Source organism: Acanthochromis polyacanthus, chromosome 3, assembly GCF_021347895.1.
Source record: "Acanthochromis polyacanthus isolate Apoly-LR-REF ecotype Palm Island chromosome 3, KAUST_Apoly_ChrSc, whole genome shotgun sequence".
NCBI lineage: Eukaryota > Metazoa > Chordata > Actinopteri > Pomacentridae > Acanthochromis > Acanthochromis polyacanthus.
In genome coordinates, this window is record NC_067115.1 from 32253331 (window position 1) to 32275051 (window position 21721).

Here is a 21721-nt window from a genome sequence, read left to right on the forward strand (position 1 = left end):
AACAAACTGCTGTTTGTTGCATGCAAATTTAGATTTTCAGTGTGCATATCATGTTATCTGAACAAAAATGTGGCGGCTGTGGCTCAGGTGGTAGAGCAGGTTGTCCAATGATTGAAGGGTTGGCGGTTCGATTCCTGCTCTTGCCTAGTCTTGTGCTGTTGTGTCCTTGGGCAAGACACTTAACCCATCTTGCCTCCAGTGCAAACAGCAGTGTTCTCAGTATTTGACTTTGCATTTTGTGATTTGTGTAACAGATGATTTCCTTGTCAGTGAACTTTAGTCACGTGCCTACATGCAAATGCTACAACAGTAGGAGCATAGAATAATCACTCCTCTTGTTCTTCTCATCTGTGGACATTAAAGGCTGTTTTTGTTTGACTGTGCAACCAGACTAGCTGTTTCACTGAAAACAGGGTCTCAGTAATTTCAAAAAATCCATAATACAGCATATGCTTTATGTAAGTCTTCATTATTTAGATTTATCACAGCAGACCACCTTCTTCCGTTGCTCCATGGTGAAGTTTGGATGCTCAGGTGCTCATTGTGGGTACTTTCAGTGGTGAACTGTTTTCAGTTTTTGGACACTAGCTGGTCTGTAACTGCACAGCTTCATGTGCTGATGTACTGTGTGTTCTGACACTTTCCTATGAGAGCTGGCATTAAGTGTTTTTAGCTATTTGTGCTACAGTAGGTCTTCTGTGGGATCCGAATTACTGTCTGTTGTGAAGATCGATGGGACTCATGAACCGTAAGATGACTGAGTTCATTTAGATGGACATAACAGATCAACCCACATGCTGTCATTAGCAAGACACACCATCGGTGCCTCCAGACTTGCAATTAGATTGTATCTTTACACTGCCAAGGAATGCGCCTCAATTGCCTACAGACAATTTAGAGTTACCAATTAACCTCAGCATGTTTTTGGACTGTGAGAGGAAGCCAGAGAACCTGGATAAATATTAGTGGGTTGAGAAAGTTACAAATTAAGTAATCAGATTTATCAGCTGTTCTTCTTCTTATCTGATTTAAATGCTGCCACGGCCTCAGCCTTGCCCCACCCCTTCTGGCCATCATCTCCTCTGCCAGTTTGCCTCCTGGATGCAGAGCAGCTACTGGATCTGCACACCTGCAGCTCATCAATCACCTCTGCAATATAGATCATTCCTGTTGTTGATCTCCACTGTCTGAGACACATTGCATTACTGAGAGACACTGGAGCAGCCTGCATGCCTTCCACGTCAGAGGTCCTCTGGATTGAGGACCTGGACCTCCCCCTAGCAAGCCTCTGGTTTGAAGATTTTGCCAGCTATCCACCAGATAGCAGCTGTGGACCTCCCCACCACAAACCACTTCCGTTCCCGGCCCTCCCCAGTGGGCGCCGCCACATGTTTTGCTGCACCAGACTGGTCTACTTTTTTAGTGCTTCGTTTGAGCTGATTTGTGCTGTTAAAAGTTTCCTTTGTGCTGCTATACTTTGAGATGTTACAAATTCTTGAGTAAAGTTTTTTTTTCCAAGATGCTTGTTGATTCACTGTGAAAGACTGCTATTTTGTGTAGTTTTTAATGAGGAGTATAGAATGTTCTTAATGCTGTTCATTTTTCAGTAAAGTTTTTAAAAAAAACCGCACACACTGATAAATAAACCTTGAAGCAATTGCCTTTATTGTCTTATGACAGATGTGATTGACAAAGTAAAGATTAAGCACAGTTCATTAAAAACGTAAATCATTTAACATAAAAATGAATTTTACATTTTTTTAACCTAACTTTATTGAACAAATTTATACACAAAGGCACAAAGTCATGTCAAAAAGACATTTTCCAATAATAGCACAGGTTGAACATTCTCAGATGTTATTACATTAGGTATTATGCATGTTATATGGCAGGGATATGGTGTCACAAGTCACAAGAGGAACAAATTAGTCTGCTCTGAGTTACTGAGAGAATGATCTTGGCAGGATGAAGTGTAATAGTTTTGGATTTTGAAGTGACTTTTAAATGTATCATTAAAGTGTAATCAGTGTTTTATGTGGTAACAATCAGCACCTTTCTATAGCAGTAAACTCACACCGCAGCATAACGGAAGGATTTTGTTATACTGTACATATTGCAGGCCACAGACGTAATCATTTCAGGTCAAGATATGTGATTGTCTGTAAATAAAACTTGTAATATTTCAGAAATGGTGGAAGCACAAATAAAAATATTACCAGCACAAACGAAGCACTAAAAATGTAGACCAGTCTGGTTCATTTTGGAGCAAGCTGGGGAGATGACATCATTGTGCAAAAATAAAACTTGTAATATCTCAAAGTATAGCGGCACAAACGAAAATTTTAATGGCACAAACAAAGCAATAACCACTCAGCCTGTTTGCTTTGATTTTTTTTTATGTAGGTGGAGGGTCAGCCTCACTGAGCTCCTGGAGCTATCTGTGGCTGCCTCGCGCCGTGAGTGGCCGTGAGTATCAGATTCAAATCCTCCTCGTAGTGTGACAAATACTGACAACAAACAGTGGTAGAACCGGTGTTGTTTGGCATTTGTCCAAAACTACAAAGCAAATATGACATACAAAGTTTGGAGATATGATTTCCTGGATGTTTACTGACTTCATGCATGGTAATAATGCCAAGGGGAAGGAAGCTGGGTGAACTATTTTATTAAGGCTGATCTCCACCTCTATCACGATCACATCTGTCACTCTTACTGAAGCAATGACTTTATTTCTTGCAAAGATGAGAGGAGCAGCTATGGTTTTAACAGCAGTAGGACTCATCTTCGTTTTTGCTGTGCAAGGTACCGTAAATCCACATTTATCTATGACATGAACAGAATTCATAATATTTCACTGACAAAACTGGACATCTTGAATGTTTGTGTTTACATCCCACTTTTCTGTTTTGTCTGATATAGGTGACAAAAATGTGAGATGCGTTTAAGTTTACTCTGGAACAGTCCCTCTTAAATCAACCCCATGAATTAAATAGTAAAAGATGATCCAGTCTTGAATGAGTCTCTGTGTTATCAGTCACCAAAAACGTTATGCTGCGGTGTGAGTTTACATCTATAGAAAGGTGCTGATTGTTACCACATAAAACACTGATTACACTTTAATGATACATTTAAAAGTCACTTCAAAATCCAAAACAATTACACTTCATTCTGCCGAGATCATCCTCTCAGTAACGATAGAGCTTTCAGTGCAGACTAATTTGTTCCTCTTGTGACTTGTTCAGACACCATATCCCTGCCAGTCCAGACCCAGGACTGCCGCACAAAGGATCACAATCCTTAACGGGCGTCTCCTGTAGTTTAACTGAATATGTCACTAGTTTAACTGGAAGAATGTAGACAATATACACTCAAAGCAATGCAGCAAAAATCAATTTCAAAATCATTTCCAATAAAGTTAATTGCAAAGGCGAGTCAGTTGAGGCCCAATTAAATTTTTTTATGTCAAAGCACCAAAATCTGTACCATTGTTGCAGTTCTGAGCTCTGGTACTAAGAAGTACTTTAGTGTAAAGAAGAAAGATGTCCTGCACTATTTTTTTCGGACACATGGTTTCTAGTGACATTTATAAAAAAAAAAAAACTTTGCTTTTTTGTTACCTCAAACATTCTTGATGTTGTGTGATGTCAGTGCCTCCTCCCTGATATTGTCATCATGTTGATGTATAGTAACTTTAAACATTAAACTGGCGCTATTTCCTATTTGAAATTATGACATGATTTTGATACTCAAAATTTCCTACAGAACAACTGTGTTAAACAAATATGTGATTTGCAGTTTAGCTTGTGACACTTAAAGTGGATATAAAACTGATTTAGTTTTACATCATGCGTCTATTTTCTGCACGTCCGAAGTTATGAGCTCAATAATGCCAGACAAAAATAATGCAAAGTCCAAAGCGTTCAGTTTTGCCCTTACTTCTTTTGTACTTCGAGAACTTGTAATTCTATGAAGGTAAAATTTTGTATGATTTCAATCAATGTACTAAAATTATTGCACAAAAAAGCAGGTGATTCTGAGGAGGTCAGGTGGGAAGTTATTTCAGATTTGATTGATTTCAAATGGATTGACTCATTGACCTTTAGCTCCAAGAACTGCAAATGTGTTGGCTGCTCAACAAAAAAAAAAAGTTTGTGACAGAACCTTGTCAAGTGTAGACAAAAATATTCCCAATTCACATTTTTTCAGGACTGTTTTCTAATTGTGGTTTTCTTTCACTTTTCTTGTATTGCCATGTATGTGCTTAACCAGTTCATTCTGTCTGTGACATTTCCATGTCCTGTAGAGTTACCAGTCAACAACCTTAAACTTATTTTCTATATTTTCACTATGTACACACCTCATTGTTCTGCATTTGTTCCTCTTGATAGACAGCCTGACCACAGAGTAAACAGAGACGAAACAGACTTCTTTTTACAGATTTACTGATAAAGAATTACTAACGAAACAAACTACTCAAACATGATGTGGAACAAGTCTGTTGAGCACATGAAAATAATTGTATTTAAGTATCCAAGTGCCAGCTTACAGCTACATCAACTGCGGCTTCCATAACATCCTTGTATCTTTGCACTGAGGGTAATGTAGGCCTCAATCAAGAAGATGCTTTGAATAAAAAAAGCCCTGGAAGTTTTGACCAGTGTAAAAACACACAATCCAATGTTATAGAAGTGCAAAGCAGTACTCCCTTTAAAAGAGTGTAGTGCCACTACCAGACCAACTGATCAACATACCGACAAACACAAGCAGCAATGAAACACACCTACAAATTAAAAGTGTCTTAAAAGGCACACTTTAACTGAACAATTACACTAAATTCACTGTTTGTTCTTCGCTAAACATTGGTGTAATAAAATGTTTAGAAAGACAAATGGTGCTTTTCAAACTGCATTTAAATGTACATGAATATATCAAATCGTTACTAATTGGTCTTAAATCTTAGTAGAAATCAATTCCAGTTCTGTGAAAAATGTAGCTTGTTATGTGCCCCAGTCTATACACAGTGTAGAATAATATCATTTATTTTCATAGCGCCTGTAAAAACAAATGTTATACAGTGCCGACAGACCAAAAAGAGGTGGTAATACTGGCAGATGTTGGTTGACTTCAACATCCCTGCACCCAAAAAGTTTTACAAGCCAATGTACAGATATTTAATCCTCCACTCCTGAACAAAGTATGACTTGTTTAGCTTTCTGTCTCCAGGACTTTCGTGGTAACATGTTAGATAATAACTTGTCTGGACTGAAATTTGTTTATGAAAATGTGTGGTTACTAGGATCTTACTGGTGAAAGCTGAAACGCGAGAAACTGTGTCCATGTTTGTGTGTAGGTACAGTGCAAAGCATCTGGTGTTACTGAATATATTAAATACGAAATAAAAATAAAACATTTTAAATAACTGTTAGGGAATTTCTGCGATCTCAGGTGAGGAAACCGGGAGGCGAACTCAGGAACACTCAGGAGACACAGATGACTGATGTAGAGAAAAATGCTTTACTGAATTCAGGAGAAATGATACAGCAAGGACCGCATATGCCGACAATGCCAGTATCAAATCTGAGGAGTCTCTCTGTCCTTGCAGGGTTTATACTGTCTGAAAGGGAAAAGAGGCAGGATCTAACCTTGTTATTGTTGCTATATCAGCAAATAGTTGTCTGTCTGAGCAGTTGGTATGCTTCTGTGTCTTCATTTGGGGTCAAAGGGTGACCTGTATGTTGGTACAATTTTTCCTTAACAAATCCCTCCTTTTTGATCATAAGATCAAATCTAAATTAAAAGTGAAAGGAAAAATTTTAAGTGTGTGGAAACTGTGGCCAGAGAGCTCGACAAAATTGATTCTGTAATATTCAACACGTAAGAAATTCATTTTAAAAGTCATGGTAATTTACAATGAAATACACAAATACACAATAAAAATGAACTCAATTGCTGTGGTAAATTTAAATCCTGTAGAAAATTAAATGCATTGAAATTGGAGTAATTAATCACATCTGCTATACCTGTAATTACACATGGTTCAATTAGCTGAAATTTCAATATTCTAAACTAACCCAAAATTTAACTTTACTGATTTATTAGTAATATGTTAATAGTTATACACTCTTGATTTGTTTAACATTAATTCATACATTTGACTAAGAAAAACGCCCTGAAGAAAAAGAAATCCAGATACATTCAATGCTTACAATTCTCTTTCCCTTAAACATTCAAGACTACTGCAATCACGTAGTTAAACGGATGTATGTTATCCAAAATTAATTCCACCTTATATTTTGCATAGAGACATTATTCTCAGGAGAATTCCAGACAAGACAGTTATTGTTGTATTATTCATGATTAACAAAATTAAAGTTAAAACAACACACTATTTTGATTACTTAAACCCACGTGTAAATGTAGTGCAGTGAAAATGTAACTAAGTGTATGTGTGAGGTGTATGCATGTTGTGGCGTTTATGTGTGTAAGCTGTTGCATCCCTCTTACTGATCTGGTCTAAATCCAGGGGCGATTCTAGGATCAGAGGTTTAGGGGTGCTGAGCACCCAGAGGTGCCCAGCCAGGCAAGATAAATTTCTTCATTGTTTTGTACGTTTTAATGCAGTTTCACTCCCACATTTGTGAAAGAAAAGCATAACACTTTTTGAAAAGGTCTGTGACTAAACCATCCAATCTGATAAAGTTTATTTAAATACTGAATCACAGCAAAGGAGGAATGCACTGGAATCTTAAAAGAAAAATATCGTGGTCCTAATTTCTGGGAAAAGACGACTCATTTAGATGCAGCAGCTCCTCAACATACACATAAACAGCATGTATGTTTGTGGAGTAAACCAGCCCCCTATACCAAGCACCAAAAAAACAAAAAACAAAAAACAAATAAACAAAAACAATAAAAATGGACCTAGGACTTATTTTTTGCCTTTTATTTGAAATGTGATGCACAGCATTTCTTTCCCTGGGCTGCTCTCTCTCATCTCCCAGAGTCTCTCCTTGTTCTCTTCCTTTTATAGTGAAATTAAACAAATAGATAATTTGGAAAATGTAATGAAGATGTTCTGTTTAGAATGAAGTCCACTGATATCTGTTAAGTGTGCTTCTGGAAAGCATTTAATGTAGGGAGAACACATAACCTCCATGACATACATGTAAAATTATATTGTGAAAGGATGTTTTTCTTTGTCATCTTAACAGCTACTGTTTTGCTTGCCACTATTCTCTGTTTTCTTACCTGGTTGTTCCTGACTTTGCACTCTCTCCTCTTCTTCCCCTTTTTCGTCTCTCCCTCTTTGGACTGAATCATACACAAATAGATTGTATTCAGCTAGAGGAAAAATTATATAAATATGAAAAAATACCAATAAGAATACAAATAAATAACGTCCTCTCTCTCTTTGTAATGTCAATCTAAAGGCAAATAACCAAACAATGTGTTTTATATCTGATAACAGATATAAACACTGATACATTGATCCAACTTACAACATTACACTTGATAGATAAACAAATCTTATGTCCATGATGAGGCTGTCTGTCTGTACACACACACAATAGGAGTTATAATGTTAATGGGCATCCGGTCAGTTAGCTAGTCAGTAGCACCTTGGCTTTAATATTAATTCATGCACTGACACAACAGCTAGCTTCTCTCAGTCCAGTTCAAACAGACACTGACCACCTGGAACGTTTGCTAGCTAGAAAAAACGTAAGCTAACTCCTACCTAACAACATAAACAGTAACCTGTGATTAAATGCACAAAAATGAGGATTGGTAATGATAATGATGTGTTGGTATTGAGTGGTAGAAGTTCAAACCAGGTACTCACACCACTACGGCACATTACCTTCCGTGGGGCAGCGCTTAGCTCTGCAGGTAGAGGCTCAGAGCCCGAGTTGGGAAAGTTGAGCAGGATCAAACCATTTTGAGGCAAGATGGAGGGAGGGGGGTGCTGTATTTTTGTTGTTAAAACATTACGTATCTACCAAGTACTGTCTGGTTTTTTTTACACTTTTCTGGTTTGTTAAAAGGAGGACATGCGATACAAAAATAAAAATAAAAATCTTTTAAATTTTAGGGGTGCTGGGATTCAATTTGGGGGTGCTGAAGCACCCCCCAAAAAATGGGCTAGAAACGCCTATGTCTAAATCATCTTTTATTCGTTCAATTCAACCAGTGTGAACGATGTTAGAGACCCTCCCATTTCTCAGATCAGCGCAACTCAAATGAGCACAATAATGCAATGTGTGAATCCCTGTAAAACCACATCTAGGAAACAAAACCTAATGAGAAAATTCTCTGAAATCAATGAGTATATGATTATATTATGTGATTATAAAATGATTAGCTTGTAATGTTAAATCAGCTGCGGCTGTCTTATACAACACATCACAGTCTGCATTATATGCAACTCAATTAGTCTATGATGTATGTTAATTAATGAAATGTTTTATTTGTGATTGATTCTAACTTTTACCTGTTTTCAAAGCCATCCTGCCCCATTGAAATGAAGGAATAATGAGACAAAAAAATCTGAATAACTTGTAAAATGTGAATTATAGAATATAAAAGTATAGTGTATTATGTATAACCACCTGAGGCGCCTGTGCATGTCTGTGAGACAATTGTGTTTGCCATACCTCTCAAAATATATTTGATCAGAGTAACAAAACAAAACAAGTGAGAACAAGTGAGTGAAATTACCAACATAATGATTATTGTCAGGAATCTGAGTAGTCCATCACCCTAAGTTCCAAGCAGACTAGAAAAGTTCTCAAAATCAAATGTGTGTACATCATGCAGCTCTTTTGCAGCTCTTTTATTCTTTTATTCCCTGTGTTGTGTCGTGCACCATGTCTTGTACATCAGATGTCGCATCTGATATATATGAACAGCAGTCAGGACCTATGACCTTACAAGTACAGTGAACCCTCGCTATAACGCGGTTCACCTTTCACGGCTTCACTGTTTCACGGATTTTTTTAGTGCAGTTTTTTAATGCTTTTTTTGAACAGTTCATTGTGTTCTGCATCCTGATTGGCTAAGGGACTGACCAACGTGAACAGTCTCCGCGCCTCGTCTCCTCTGCCATACATGCCAGCGCTGCCTGCTGTGGAGTGCTGGATCGTTTCTCTCCTTGGTCTCCATGTAGTGAGACACCCTGAAAGATGGAGCCGACGGAGCAGCCTAATATTTTTCCCCAGCCGTCAACTGGACAGTGGACGTGGTCCCCAGCCGTCTCTGGGTCCGTGTACGTCGCCGTCATTCTATTTTCGATTTGGGGTCAAAACACCAAAAACGGATAACGGCCGTTTCCCGTTTTTCGTTTTCAAAACAAAAATCGGAAAACGGAAAACCAATCCGTTTTCCGATTTTCTTTTTTCAATAAAAACGGATATCAAAAAATAAATTAGAAGTTAAATTTCATTTTTTGATATCCGTTTTTTGTTTATTTATTATTTTTATAGCCCAATATTACAAGAGTTACCCCAAAGGGCAAGCAAATCGGGTACAATGGATTTCACTGCTGTCTTATTTATTCACAGGACTAGCAGGGTGACTTAAGAAATAAATGTAATAGTCAGAACTGCACTGCCGAAGCGGTCTATCATAATTGCATGCCTAGTTTTATATACTTTGTGAACAATCTCATCCACTATATCTGAATGTCATAGTAATAATGTGAACATCGCCACCTTCTGGGTGCTCTAGCTCAGAATACACAATTTTCAACATTAAATGTTCTTCCAGACTGGATCATCATTTGGCCGCAAAATGATGACCGGCTACCTGTCATCAAGAAATGTCAAGGCTTGTGAGGGCAGGGTTAAGGGTAAGATCCTTGCATGGACCCTACCACCAAGCACGTTAACATGTAAGAGAAGCACTATTTGCACTCATGTGTTTGTGCAGTTTAAAAACTTCAGTGTACCGCCGGCGGTACACCTACTAATTTGCATATGTAGCAAGTATGAATTGTTGCTAAAGTTATGAATATGGACTAGTTCAGAAGATGTAAAAGTTCGTCTCTAGGGAGGTGCGTGCATCAGTATAATAAAAACAGACAATTGAATAGATTTTAAAGTAGCTTGTGTATTATTTACAGATTTACAGTGAGTTGAAGTGATACATATTTACAATCTGCAGAGATTTAAAAATATTCCCAAGCTTGAGTAGTTCACACAAAAAAAAGTATTTTTTCCCTTTTTTGTCACGGTTCACAACACATTGGTCAAAGCACAATAGAACACAGTCAACCAACCAGAATATAATATTCTCCCTTTCTCCTCCACAATTTCCCCACTTATTGGTGGAAATACTTTACTGTCCGCGATAAAGTTAAGAGAGTTTTGTATCATTGTCCATAGAAACCACACAGGTTGGGATATGAAATAGAGTCCATAGCGCAAAGCAGTTCATATGCGGACAGCGGGGGACAGAGAGAACAGGGGAGGACTGGCTGCAACAGCCCCTACCAGACCGCAGGACTGAGTTGAGATGGTAACTTGGTTCAGGCTCCTTTTTGGGTCAGCTCGACGGAGTTGAGATGGTAACCTGGGTTCAGGCTCCTTTTTGGGTCAGCTCGCCCCGTATGGTTCTGTGCCAACCAAGCACACCTGGCCTATTTAGAAAACAGGGCCGACTATTAATTCTTAAGTTCATTCAGTTCTGTTAATACTAGCTAGTTATTTCATTTCAATACATACACATTCAAATAACAGTTCAAGACACTCAAAAACATACATAAATAGATCAATCCATTTACTGTAGCTTAAAGTGCTTAAAGTGCTTTTAAGGTTACAATGTTGAAACCAAAAAAAGAGATCAATAAAAACATTGCCGATACGGCTTTAAAACAACCCAAAGCCTACTAGCATTAGCATCACAGACCGGCACTAAAGTAAATGAGTGCAGCTAATGCTAATAGCGGGACAACAGACTCACCAATTTCCACAATGAACGTCACCCAGCAAGTACCCAGCGTCCTATCCGCGATGGTGTCCGACCTTTATAAGTGGTACATTCAATTAAAAACACACGATTTAAAATAAGCACGCTTAGCGAAGTTAGCGAGACAAACCTGTTGCAGCCGTTCGTGTTGCCTTCCTCCCGAGTCTATAGTAAGCAGCGCAGCAGTAACTTGTATAGGGAGGAACAAGGCTCATGATTGGCCGAAGCAGGCTTGCTTGTGCGTGTGTGCGTACGTCACGTGAAAGGTGTGTTCACGGACCCATTCGGGAATGGACACTTATTTTAATTTACCAATAAAATTACTCACTTGAATAAGACGCTAGATTTTTATGGGGGTTACATCCTCCCCGCCTTAAATCATGCACGTCCCGTTGCATGTTTAAAATTTAAATAACGTGAACGGATGAAGGGGTACTAGAACTAATAGTGATGCCTAATGCATCAGAAAGGCTGTGCAACATTGTTTGGACTACATTTATTAATGGATTGCCCAAAGTGGAATACTGGAGTCTGTTTGGAGGAAATCTCTGACGGTGTGAGCGTCGAGAGGGATCAACTGCAGGAGGATTATTTGCAGGTATCTCTACTGGATTGGATAGAGGGAGATCTTCAATGGAAATAGCAACTCCAGTAAGTTTTCCTTCAGATTCAGATAAGTTCAGTTCAGCGGATTCAGGTAAGTTCAGGTCCTCAGCAGATTCAGGTAAGTTCAGGTTCTCAGCAGATTCAGGTAAGTTCAGGTTCTCAGCAGATTCAGGTAAGTTCAGGTTCTCAGGCTCGCTTTGTTCTTCAAGGACATTTGAGACTCCATGTTCAGGTAAGTTCTCTTCCACATTTGATTCAGGATGCTCACTATTCGATTTCGAGACTGAAGGCAGAGTATCGGACATAGGGGAAGTTGGTTGCCTTTGCTCTTCAGTACTAACTGGTGGATCAGAGACAGAGGTTGATGGCCTTTCATTTTCATTTAATGGAGGTGAACCCAAAGCAGGATGTTGATTCTCCACTGTGAAATGCAAAGTTGATGGATTTACCATTACAGAAACCACACTCTCTGTATCATCATCAACAGAAGTTAGCTCGATGGAAGGATTTTGCATATTCCTCTGCTGCCGTGTTCTGGGTCTACGAACAGGTGAGTTCTCTGGCAAGTTGTCACTATCAGTGAGAAAACTGCATGGAAGTAGGAGGTCACGGTGAAGGGTTCGTGCAGGTCCATCACCATGTTCGGGTTTCACTTTATAAACCGGAAGATTGCCGGCTCGGTGGACAACCACGTATACTTGCTCCTCCCACTTGTCAGAAAGTTTGTGTTTTCCACGCAGGCGGACATTTCGCACAAGAACCCGATCCCCGGGCTCCAGTGCTGAAGGAATAACACGGCTGTCAAATCTGGACTTATTCCGATCAGCAGATTTAGCTGCATTGCTGGAGGCGACTTTAAAACTTTCTTCGAGCCTTGTCTTGAGAGACTTAACATACTGAGAGTGACTTGTTTGCTTAGTTTCACGCAGCGGGAGATCGAAAACTAAGTCTACAGGTAATCGAGGCGTCCTGCCGAACATCAGTTCATAAGGTGTGTATCCAGTGACCTCATTCCTCGTACAATTGTAGGCGTGAACTAGCGGTTTCACATGCTCTTTCCAGCGTGTCTTTTGTTTTGTTTCCAATGTCCCCAACATTGATAGTAACGTTCGGTTAAACCGCTCCACTGGATTTCCTCTTGGATGGTATGGAGTTGTGCGACTTTTTACAATACCTGCAAAATCACACAGTTCCTTGATTAGCTTTGACTCGAAATCTTGTCCTTGGTCCGTGTGGATTCTTTCTGGAATTCCATAATAAGTTATGAAATTTTCCCACAAACACTTCGCCACAGTTTTTGCCTTTTGATTGGGCGTAGGTATTGCAACAGTGAATTTGGTGAAGTGGTCAGTGAGGACTAAGATATTGCGAGTATTGCTGGAATCAGGCTCTAGGCTGAGGAAATCCATGCACAGAAGTTCAAGCGGTCTTGATGTTTTTATGCTTACAAGTGGAGCAGCTCGTTCAGGTAAGGCTTTTCTGCGTACACAGCGGCCACAGCTCTTTATCTTCTGCTCGACATCCATGGCCATTTTGGGCCAATAGAACCGGGTACGGACGAGATCAAGCGTACATTCTATACCCATATGTCCCATATCATCATGAAGGCTTTTCAGGACCAAAGGGCGGAGTTCTTCAGGAACAACAAGCTGATGTGCCAGTTCCTCATTATCACGCCTTCTCCTGAACAACACTCCATCCAGCAGCTCCAATCTGGACCATTCCCTCAGCAATAGTGGAAGTTCTGGAAGCTCAGCTCTTGCCGTGGGTGGAATTTTCTCCCCCGTCTTGAGCTGGTGAATAAGTTCTCTGATACACGGGTCTGCTTGTTGCTTTTCCTTGATGTTAAGTGCAGGAATTACAGATAGTTGGTGCAGGCCCTCAGAGCAGAAGCTGTCTGGGATGGTATCAGCTTGGATCGAGAGGGACTCAATGAGTGTAAAGGTGTAATCTTGGCCGCTATCATCTGGCCAGGTGGCTTTAGCCAGATGACATTGGCAGATAGCATTCACTGTCTCCTCTGGAAGCACATCAGAGTCTGCTGTGTGTTGGGTGATGAACTGATGGATAAGCTCGTGATCTTTAATCGTTTCATCACCGGAACATGGATGAGGTCGTCGCGAAAGTGCATCCGCATCACAGTTTTTCTTCCCAGCCCGATAGAGCAGCTTAAACGAATAGGTGGAGAGTGCAGCCAACCAGCGATGTCCTGTTGCATCCAGTTTTGCTGTTGTCAAAATATATGTGAGCGGGTTGCTGTCAGTAACCACAGTGAAATCTGCCCCACACAAATAATCTTGAAACTTCTCGGTAACACTCCACTTTAAGGCGAGAAATTCTAGTTTATGGGCAGGGTAATGGCTCTCACTCTGTGATAGACCACGGCTGGCATAGGCTATTACTCGAAGTTTTTCCTCCTGCTTTTGGTACAACGCTGCCCCAAGTCCAGTCACGCTGGCATCAGTGTGTAGAATGTATGGACGAGACAGGTCTGCAAATCCCAGGACTGGAGCAGTGGTAAGCTTTCCAATTAACAGTTCAAAAGCGCCTTGACATTTTGGACTCCAACGTTCACCAAAGGGCTGGCTTGGACTGTAAGTTGGCGATTTGACAGCTTTCTGATTCTTTGGCTTTCGAGCAGGTGAGTAACCACGAGTCAGGTCATTCAGTGGCTTTGCGATAAGAGAATAGTCTTTTATAAAACGACGGTAGTATCCTGCAAAACCCAGAAAAGATCTCAATTGTTTTAATGTTTGTGGAATTGGCCAGGTTTTGATGGTTTCTATTTTTTCAGGATCTGTTTGAACACCTTGCTCTGAAACTATGTGGCCCAAATAACGGACGGAAGTTTGGAAGAATCGACACTTTTCTGGCGACAGTTTCAACCCATATTCACGCAGCCGGTTTAGTACTCGCAATAGCCTTCGCTCGTGTTCCTCCAATGTATCCGAATAGATTATTAAATCATCCAGAAACACGAGCACTTCTTTCAGATGAAGGTCCCCCATGCACCGTTCCATCAAACGTTGAAATGTGCTCGGCGCATTTGTAACACCTTGGGGCATCTGGTTAAACTCCCAGAACCCGAGAGGGGTGACGAAGGCAGTCTTTGCTTTATCTTCCTCGCTCTTCGGGATCTGGTAATAACCAGACTTCAAGTCGAGTACGGAAAACCATTTTGAACCAGTGAGGGCTGAGAATGATTCTTCAAGATTTGGTAAAGGATATGCATCTTTAATTGTCTGGAGGTTCAATTTTCGGTAATCAATGCACAATCTGACTTGGCCGTTTTTCTTCCGAACCACCACAATAGGAGATGCAAAGGGCGATGATGATTCCCTTATAACACCGGCTTCCAGAAGTTCACGCAGGTGGTGCCGGACGGCTTTGATATCCTGCGGATGGATAGGCCGGGCTCGCTGTTTAAATGGTGTATTGTCGTGAAGCGGAATGTGGTGTTTTACGGCTTTTGTGCATCCGAAATCCAGGTCATGTTTGGAAAAGACCTCTGAGATGTTATTTAACCTCTCTGTGACCCTCTTCTTCCATTCAGGTGACAATGGGGAATCACCGAAATTGAAACTCAAATTAGTAGATTGTTTCTCAGCCGGAAGGTCAGTTACATGATGTTCAGACAAGATACAAGCATACGTCTCAAGGTCCGCAATCACACTGTGAGGTGGGATGAATGTGTCTTGCTCTGACTCATTAGTGATTACCACTGGAATCTTATATGGAGGTAAAGTTGGTAGACGAACAAGACAACTGCTGACACACAAACCTCCGGGCAGGGTGGAGGTAGGATGTTGGACGAGGGCGCTATGGTTGAATATTGGAGAGGAGACTTTTGCAGAGCCTTCAATAACAACAGTGCGGCCGGCCGGAACACACACTGGTGCCTTACTTAAAAGCTGTACAACTCCAATGTTGTTACTCTCCCTCTGCTGGTGTGACAGCTGAAGTGTTTTTAACACAGCTCTATATCCATGAGCACTGGGCTGGAATGTTTGGTGTTCACCCAGATATTGTTCATACAGTGGCTCGAGAGCGTTCATGCCAATTAGAACTGTAGCAGGAACTTCAGAGTGCGCGTCTGGAACTACCAAAGCGAGTGTGGACACTTCATAATTTTCACCCACAAAATCTCTGGGAAATTTTACAAAGATATTCACATAACCGAGATATGGAACTGTTTGACCAGCAGCGCCTTCAACGTGTAGAAGATCGTGAAGTGGTTGGATCGGCAGCTCGTGGAGATGTTTATTGTAGAAGGATACAGGTAGGGTGGTGACCTGGGATCCAGTGTCGAGGAGGCATTGGTACGTATGACCAGCAATATCCACTTCAGCTGTGCATCTAGAACCGATGAGCCCACGAGGCAGCTTTGTGGTTTGCCCCGGTTGGGTCTGTTGGCCAGCACAGTGGACAGTGTTTTTCTTCGTTGCGGGACAATGTTGGTCCTGCATAGCCCCTGTATGCCCCACTACAGGAACTGCATCTAGTTTAAATGTTCATTCGAAAATGGATTGCGTTTCTGCCATTTTGGTTTCTTTTCACTGAATTGTTGTCTCTTTACAGTGACAAGCGCTGGGTTAGGACTGTTCTCACACTGAGGCCTGATATGCCCATCTTCCCCACATCGGAAACAGAAACCTGGTTTTAAACTGGAAGATGGAGCTTTAACATTTGGAGCTAGGCGTGGTTTATACTGTGATTTTAGCACAGGAGCACAGGACTGGCGGGACTGAGAGGCAGTGAGGGCGGCTAGTTGCTTTTGTATATCAGCCATTTGCTTGGTAAGTGCAGCCAGGGCAGCTGAAACTCCTTTATCCTCTTCTGTTGCAAATTGTGCTTGAGCTTGTGCAGCAACTCTCTGCTTAGATATTCCAAGATGTTGCTTCATTCGCAGATTTTTGCTGGCTTCTCTGTTTTCTTCAGTTCTTAACAATAGCAACAGTTCAGCAAAGGAAGGTGGGTTTGGCTTTCGCTGCTTTAGCTGGAGCTCAGATATTAAGCTATTATCCCAGCAACCTCTGCAGAATTGGCTGAGCAGGTGCCTGTTCACATCACTTGCTTTCACTCCTCCCCGCTTGACAGCAAGACTCAGGGCCACTTGCAGTCTCTGTAGATATGCAGAGGGTTTCTCTCCAGAGTCTTGTAATGTGTCCATAAATTTTACATAAAGTTCTTCTCCATCCTGTACTGTCCCATAGGCAGAGTCCAAATGTTGGATGTATATTTCTGCTGGTAAATCTGAGCTAAGATGCTTGACAATATCAGCAGCAGGGGGCAGGAGACTGTCAAGGATGTATCGCGACCTTTGTAGTTCAGAGATAACAGGGTCCTTCAGAATTAAATCCACTCCAGAGCGCCATGTATCATAATCAACCTCGTGTTGTGGACGGGGCATTTTTCCTGAAAACATGCGCAGCCTGTGAGAAGATCGAAGATTTAATTCATCACTTTTAACAAAGTGTTCCACTACATACGTGCGTAACCTGGGTGGGTTGAGATCATCAGGTTGCATATCTATTGGATTTGGTTCTGCTGGGGCAGCAGCATGATATGTTGTAAATGAGTGAGCACTAGCAGCCTTATTGTGAGAGGATGGATTTTGAGTGGCGGACATTTTGATTTTTATTGGAGTGGAAGACATTTTGTGTTCACCTGAGCCAACAATTTCCTCTTTTTGTTCTGCAGTATTAACTGTCTGCATCTCTGTAACTGTCTCGCTTATTTGTGTCATCAGCTCTTTGAGAACTTGGGAAAAATCTTGACCAGAGAGTCTAGCAACTTTCTTTAAGTCAGCTAAATAATTTTTGGTCTTTGAACCACCAATATCTGTTGCATAAGTTTTAGACAGACTTTTAATGCAATATTCATTATCTTGAGGTTTAAATGTATATGGGAGAATTGGACCTAATAATTCAAAGGCTGATCCAGATTTAAATTCAACTATAAGCATATTATGAAATTCAGAATTGGGTGAATTTATTGGAACAGACCGTTCAACTGCACCATATTGAAGTAGAAAGTCCTCTATTTCATCAGCATCACAAGCCGGAGTACCACTAACCAACACTGCATTAGGTATTTTAATCCCCATAGACTCCAACAAGTCCATTTTTTTCTTTTGTAAATTGGTGAGTCTGAGTCAAAAAAACTAAATTTATTATACTGCACCACAACCTCCTGGCTAGCTCGCCACGATTTTACTTATGTAGCAAGTATGAATTGTTGCTAAAGTTATGAATATGGACTAGTTCAGAAGATGTAAAAGTTCGTCTCTAGGGAGGTGCGTGCATCAGTATAATAAAAACAGACAACTGAATAGATTTTAAAGTAGCTTGTGTATTATTTACAGATTTACAGTGAGTTGAAGTGATACATATTTACAATCTGCAGAGATTTAAAAATATTCCCAAGCTTGAGTAGTTCACACAAAAAAAAGTATTTTTTCCCTTTTTTGTCACGGTTCACAACACATTGGTCAAAGCACAATAGAACACAGTCAACCAACCAGAATATAATATTCTCCCTTTCTCCTCCACAATTTCCCCACTTATTGGTGGAAATACTTTACTGTCCGCGATAAAGTTAAGAGAGTTTTGTATCATTGTCCATAGAAACCACACAGGTTGGGATATGAAATAGAGTCCATAGCGCAAAGCAGTTCATATGCGGACAGCGGGGGACAGAGAGAACAGGGGAGGACTGGCTGCAACAGCCCCTACCAGACCGCAGGACTGAGTTGAGATGGTAACTTGGTTCAGGCTCCTTTTTGGGTCAGCTCGACGGAGTTGAGATGGTAACCTGGGTTCAGGCTCCTTTTTGGGTCAGCTCGCCCCGTATGGTTCTGTGCCAACCAAGCACACCTGGCCTATTTAGAAAACAGGGCCGACTATTAATTCTTAAGTTCATTCAGTTCTGTTAATACTAGCTAGTTATTTCATTTCAATACATACACATTCAAATAACAGTTCAAGACACTCAAAAACATACATAAATAGATCAATCCATTTACTGTAGCTTAAAGTGCTTAAAGTGCTTTTAGGTTACAATGTTGAAACCAAAAAAAGGGATCAATAAAAACATTGCCGATACGGCTTTAAAACAACCCAAAGCCTACTAGCATTAGCATCACAGACCGGCACTAAAGTAAATGAGTGCAGCTAATGCTAATAGCGGGACAACAGACTCACCAATTTCCACAATGAACGTCACCCAGTAAGTACCCAGCGTCCTATCCGCGATGGTGTCCGACCTTTATAAGTGGTACATTCAATTAAAAACACACGATTTAAAATAAGCACGCTTAGCGAAGTTAGCGAGACAAACCTGTTGCAGCCGTTCGTGTTGCCTTCCTCCCGAGTCTATAGTAAGCAGCGCAGCAGTAACTTGTATAGGGAGGAACAAGGCTCATGATTGGCCGAAGCAGGCTTGCTTGTGCGTGTGTGCGTACGTCACGTGAAAGGTGTGTTCACGGACCCATTCGGGAATGGACACTTATTTTAATTTACCAATAAAATTACTCACTTGAATAAGACGCTAGATTTTTATGGGGGTTACACATAGGAATTTAAAGAATGTCTGACGGCTGCAAACGTGATTATATAAACACTATACGCCGATGGAAAGCTTAGATTCTCATGAATCCGCCGGTATAAACCACTTTCAGATGTGATTACCACAGCGGGTAATATAAACACATTTGTCCGACAAACAACGAATATCCATCCATCCTTTCTCTATACACGGCTTCAACGTACACAGCGCGACTCACATTTCCGGGTTCATTATTACACACAGATGAAAATATTCCACAAAAAACGGCCATAATCCAACCTTGGACATCCAGACAAAACAAGTCAGTAAAATATTTCGTCCAAAACATGTCTTCAAGTCGGTATATTTACCAAGAATAGGTCGTTTTCAAGGAAATGCACCTGGCGATGCCCGTCCAATATTCCCTGTATGTCTCGTCATATTTTTTATTTAAAAATAGAATATTAGCGATTTTTTGTACTGAAAATGGCTGGAATTGACTGCAGCTTAAAGGGTTAACAACATTTATGTTTTGATTTGGTTCTAGGAGAGTGGGTCCGTGTACGTCGTCATTTCTGATGTTTGTCTTGCAAAAGTGTAGTTAGAAAACGGATATCAAAAAATGAAATTTAACTTCTAATTTGTTTTTTGATATCCGTTTTTATTGAAAAAAGAAAATCGGAAAACGGATTGGTTTTCCGTTTTCCGATTTTTGTTTTGAAAACGAAAAACGGGAAACGGCCGTTATCCATTTTTGGTGTTTTGACCCCAAATCGAAAATAGAATGACGGCGACGTACACGGACCTCTCTGGCCACCGCAGCCGCGTTCCCCAGGAGAAGAGCGCGAGCGCGAGCCTTCCCCACCCCCGACCCCTCCGATTGATTCAGCCGAGAAGCCCCTGACTGCAGCCCGCAGATCGGGGCGTGGCTCAACGTGGGCGGAGTTAAACGTTGAGCTCCGCCCACCTTGAACTAAACGTGGGCGGGGTTAAACGTTGAGCTCCGCCCACATTGAGCTTGACTCATTTATTGTCACCATCTGGTGGCGGAGACTAAATAGCACATTCACAAACGTCAATACAGCTTCGAAATGCTGGCCTCGAAACCGAGCATCTTATGTGATTTACTGTCATGATTAATTTTGTATCAGCATTACTATTTATATCAGGATCAGGTCTGGAGCCAAAAAGTAGTTCTTTGGGAAAACATTTTTCTTGTAGTATCAAATCCCACAAATACAACATATACAACCCCTGGCAAAAATTATGGAATCACCAGTCTGGGAGGACTTTCGTTCAGTTGTTTAATTTTTTTTAGAAAAAAAGCAGATAACAAACATGACAAAAAACTAAAGTCATTTTAATTTGCAACTTTCTGGCTGTAAGAAACACTAAAAGATATCAAGAGGAAAAATTGTGGTAGTCAGTAACAATCACTTTTTTAGACCAAGAGTGATTGGAAGTTGTTGCTGCAGCACACCAGTTTGCTGATTTCCAACCAAACCAACTTGTTGCTCATGCAGACTGTGGATTTGGTTGTTGCTGCTGGGCCAAATAAACTTGGTTTTGATGCTGCTGCTGCAATTTTTCTCGTCCCACGTCAGTTTGATGATCATTTGCAGAACCAATCTGGGATATCTCCAACAATTCGTGATGATTGACCCTCTTTGAAAAGTCTGATAATCCTCCCCTTTGTTTCAGCTGACATCTCTCATGTTGGAGTCATGATTAATGTCAATCCACTTGGTGCAACATCTCTTCAAGGTATGATCACTCCTTTTAAACTGCAGACTAACGAGCAGATTTAATCTGATATGGGAGCTAGTTTTGGGAATGAGAATTTATGGGGTGATTCCATCATTTTTTTCCTCAGAATTGATTCCATAATTTTATTCCTGTGCTTGGTCAAAAAAAGTAATTGTTACTGACTACTACAACTTTTCCTCTTGATATCTTTTAGTGTTTCTTACAGCCAGAAAGTTGCAAAATAAAATGACTTTAGTTTTTTGTCATGTTTGTGATCTGCTTTTTTACTACAAATTAAAACAACTGAACGAGCGTCCTCCCAGACTGGTGATTCCATCATTTTTGCCAGGAGTTGTAATACTATAGCCGACACAACTTTTTACTTGGGTTCAACTCTCTTTAACTCAAACCCTGTCTAACTAGGGCTAGCTGGACTGAAACAGTGAAGTGAAATTTGTGATATACAGCATACATAGACACATTTGGATTTTTTTGTACACTGAATTATATCAGCTACATTAAAGGAGATCAGAGACAGCAGCAATGTCTCTGCCATTGATACCTGACCATGCATGGTTATTCCTGGCTGATAACACAGATTTCCTAAACGACTTAAAGTGTCACTAATCCACTCAAGGATATAAGACTGAACTGACAGTCAATGCTACATGTCTTTCCTCAAATCAAAGAGGGCTCTTAGCTTGGCCTTCATTCTACATAACTGAAACAAAAACATCATCTCTGATCTCTGTATAGAGACTTTCTGTATACGATTATGCCAGACATAATATATCACAGTCTGTACAACTCACGAACCATGTACATTTGTAGGGGTCAGATGTAATGAATTAAGCTTCAG

General features: G+C 40.6%; 1 protein-coding gene across 1 annotated transcript; it reads right to left on the bottom strand.

Annotated features, from left to right (window-relative positions):
• Nucleotides 1–10126: 10126 nt before the first annotated feature.
• Nucleotides 10127–13967, bottom strand: LOC127533369 (uncharacterized). The gene is made up of 3 exons (XM_051946211.1): nucleotides 11096–13967; nucleotides 10960–11021; nucleotides 10127–10636 (listed from the first exon to the last, which is right to left on the bottom strand). The coding sequence occupies exon 1, from the start codon at nucleotides 13164–13166 to the stop codon at nucleotides 11373–11375; it is 1794 nt and encodes a 597-aa protein (XP_051802171.1). The 5' UTR covers nucleotides 13167–13967; the 3' UTR covers nucleotides 10127–10636; nucleotides 10960–11021; nucleotides 11096–11372.
• Between the last annotated feature and the right edge of the window lie 7754 nt (nucleotides 13968–21721).

Coding starts and splice junctions, on each gene's coding strand:
- LOC127533369 (XM_051946211.1), bottom strand. CDS start 13,166: ATGGGACATATGGGTATAGAATGTACGCTTGATCTCGTCCGTACCCGG.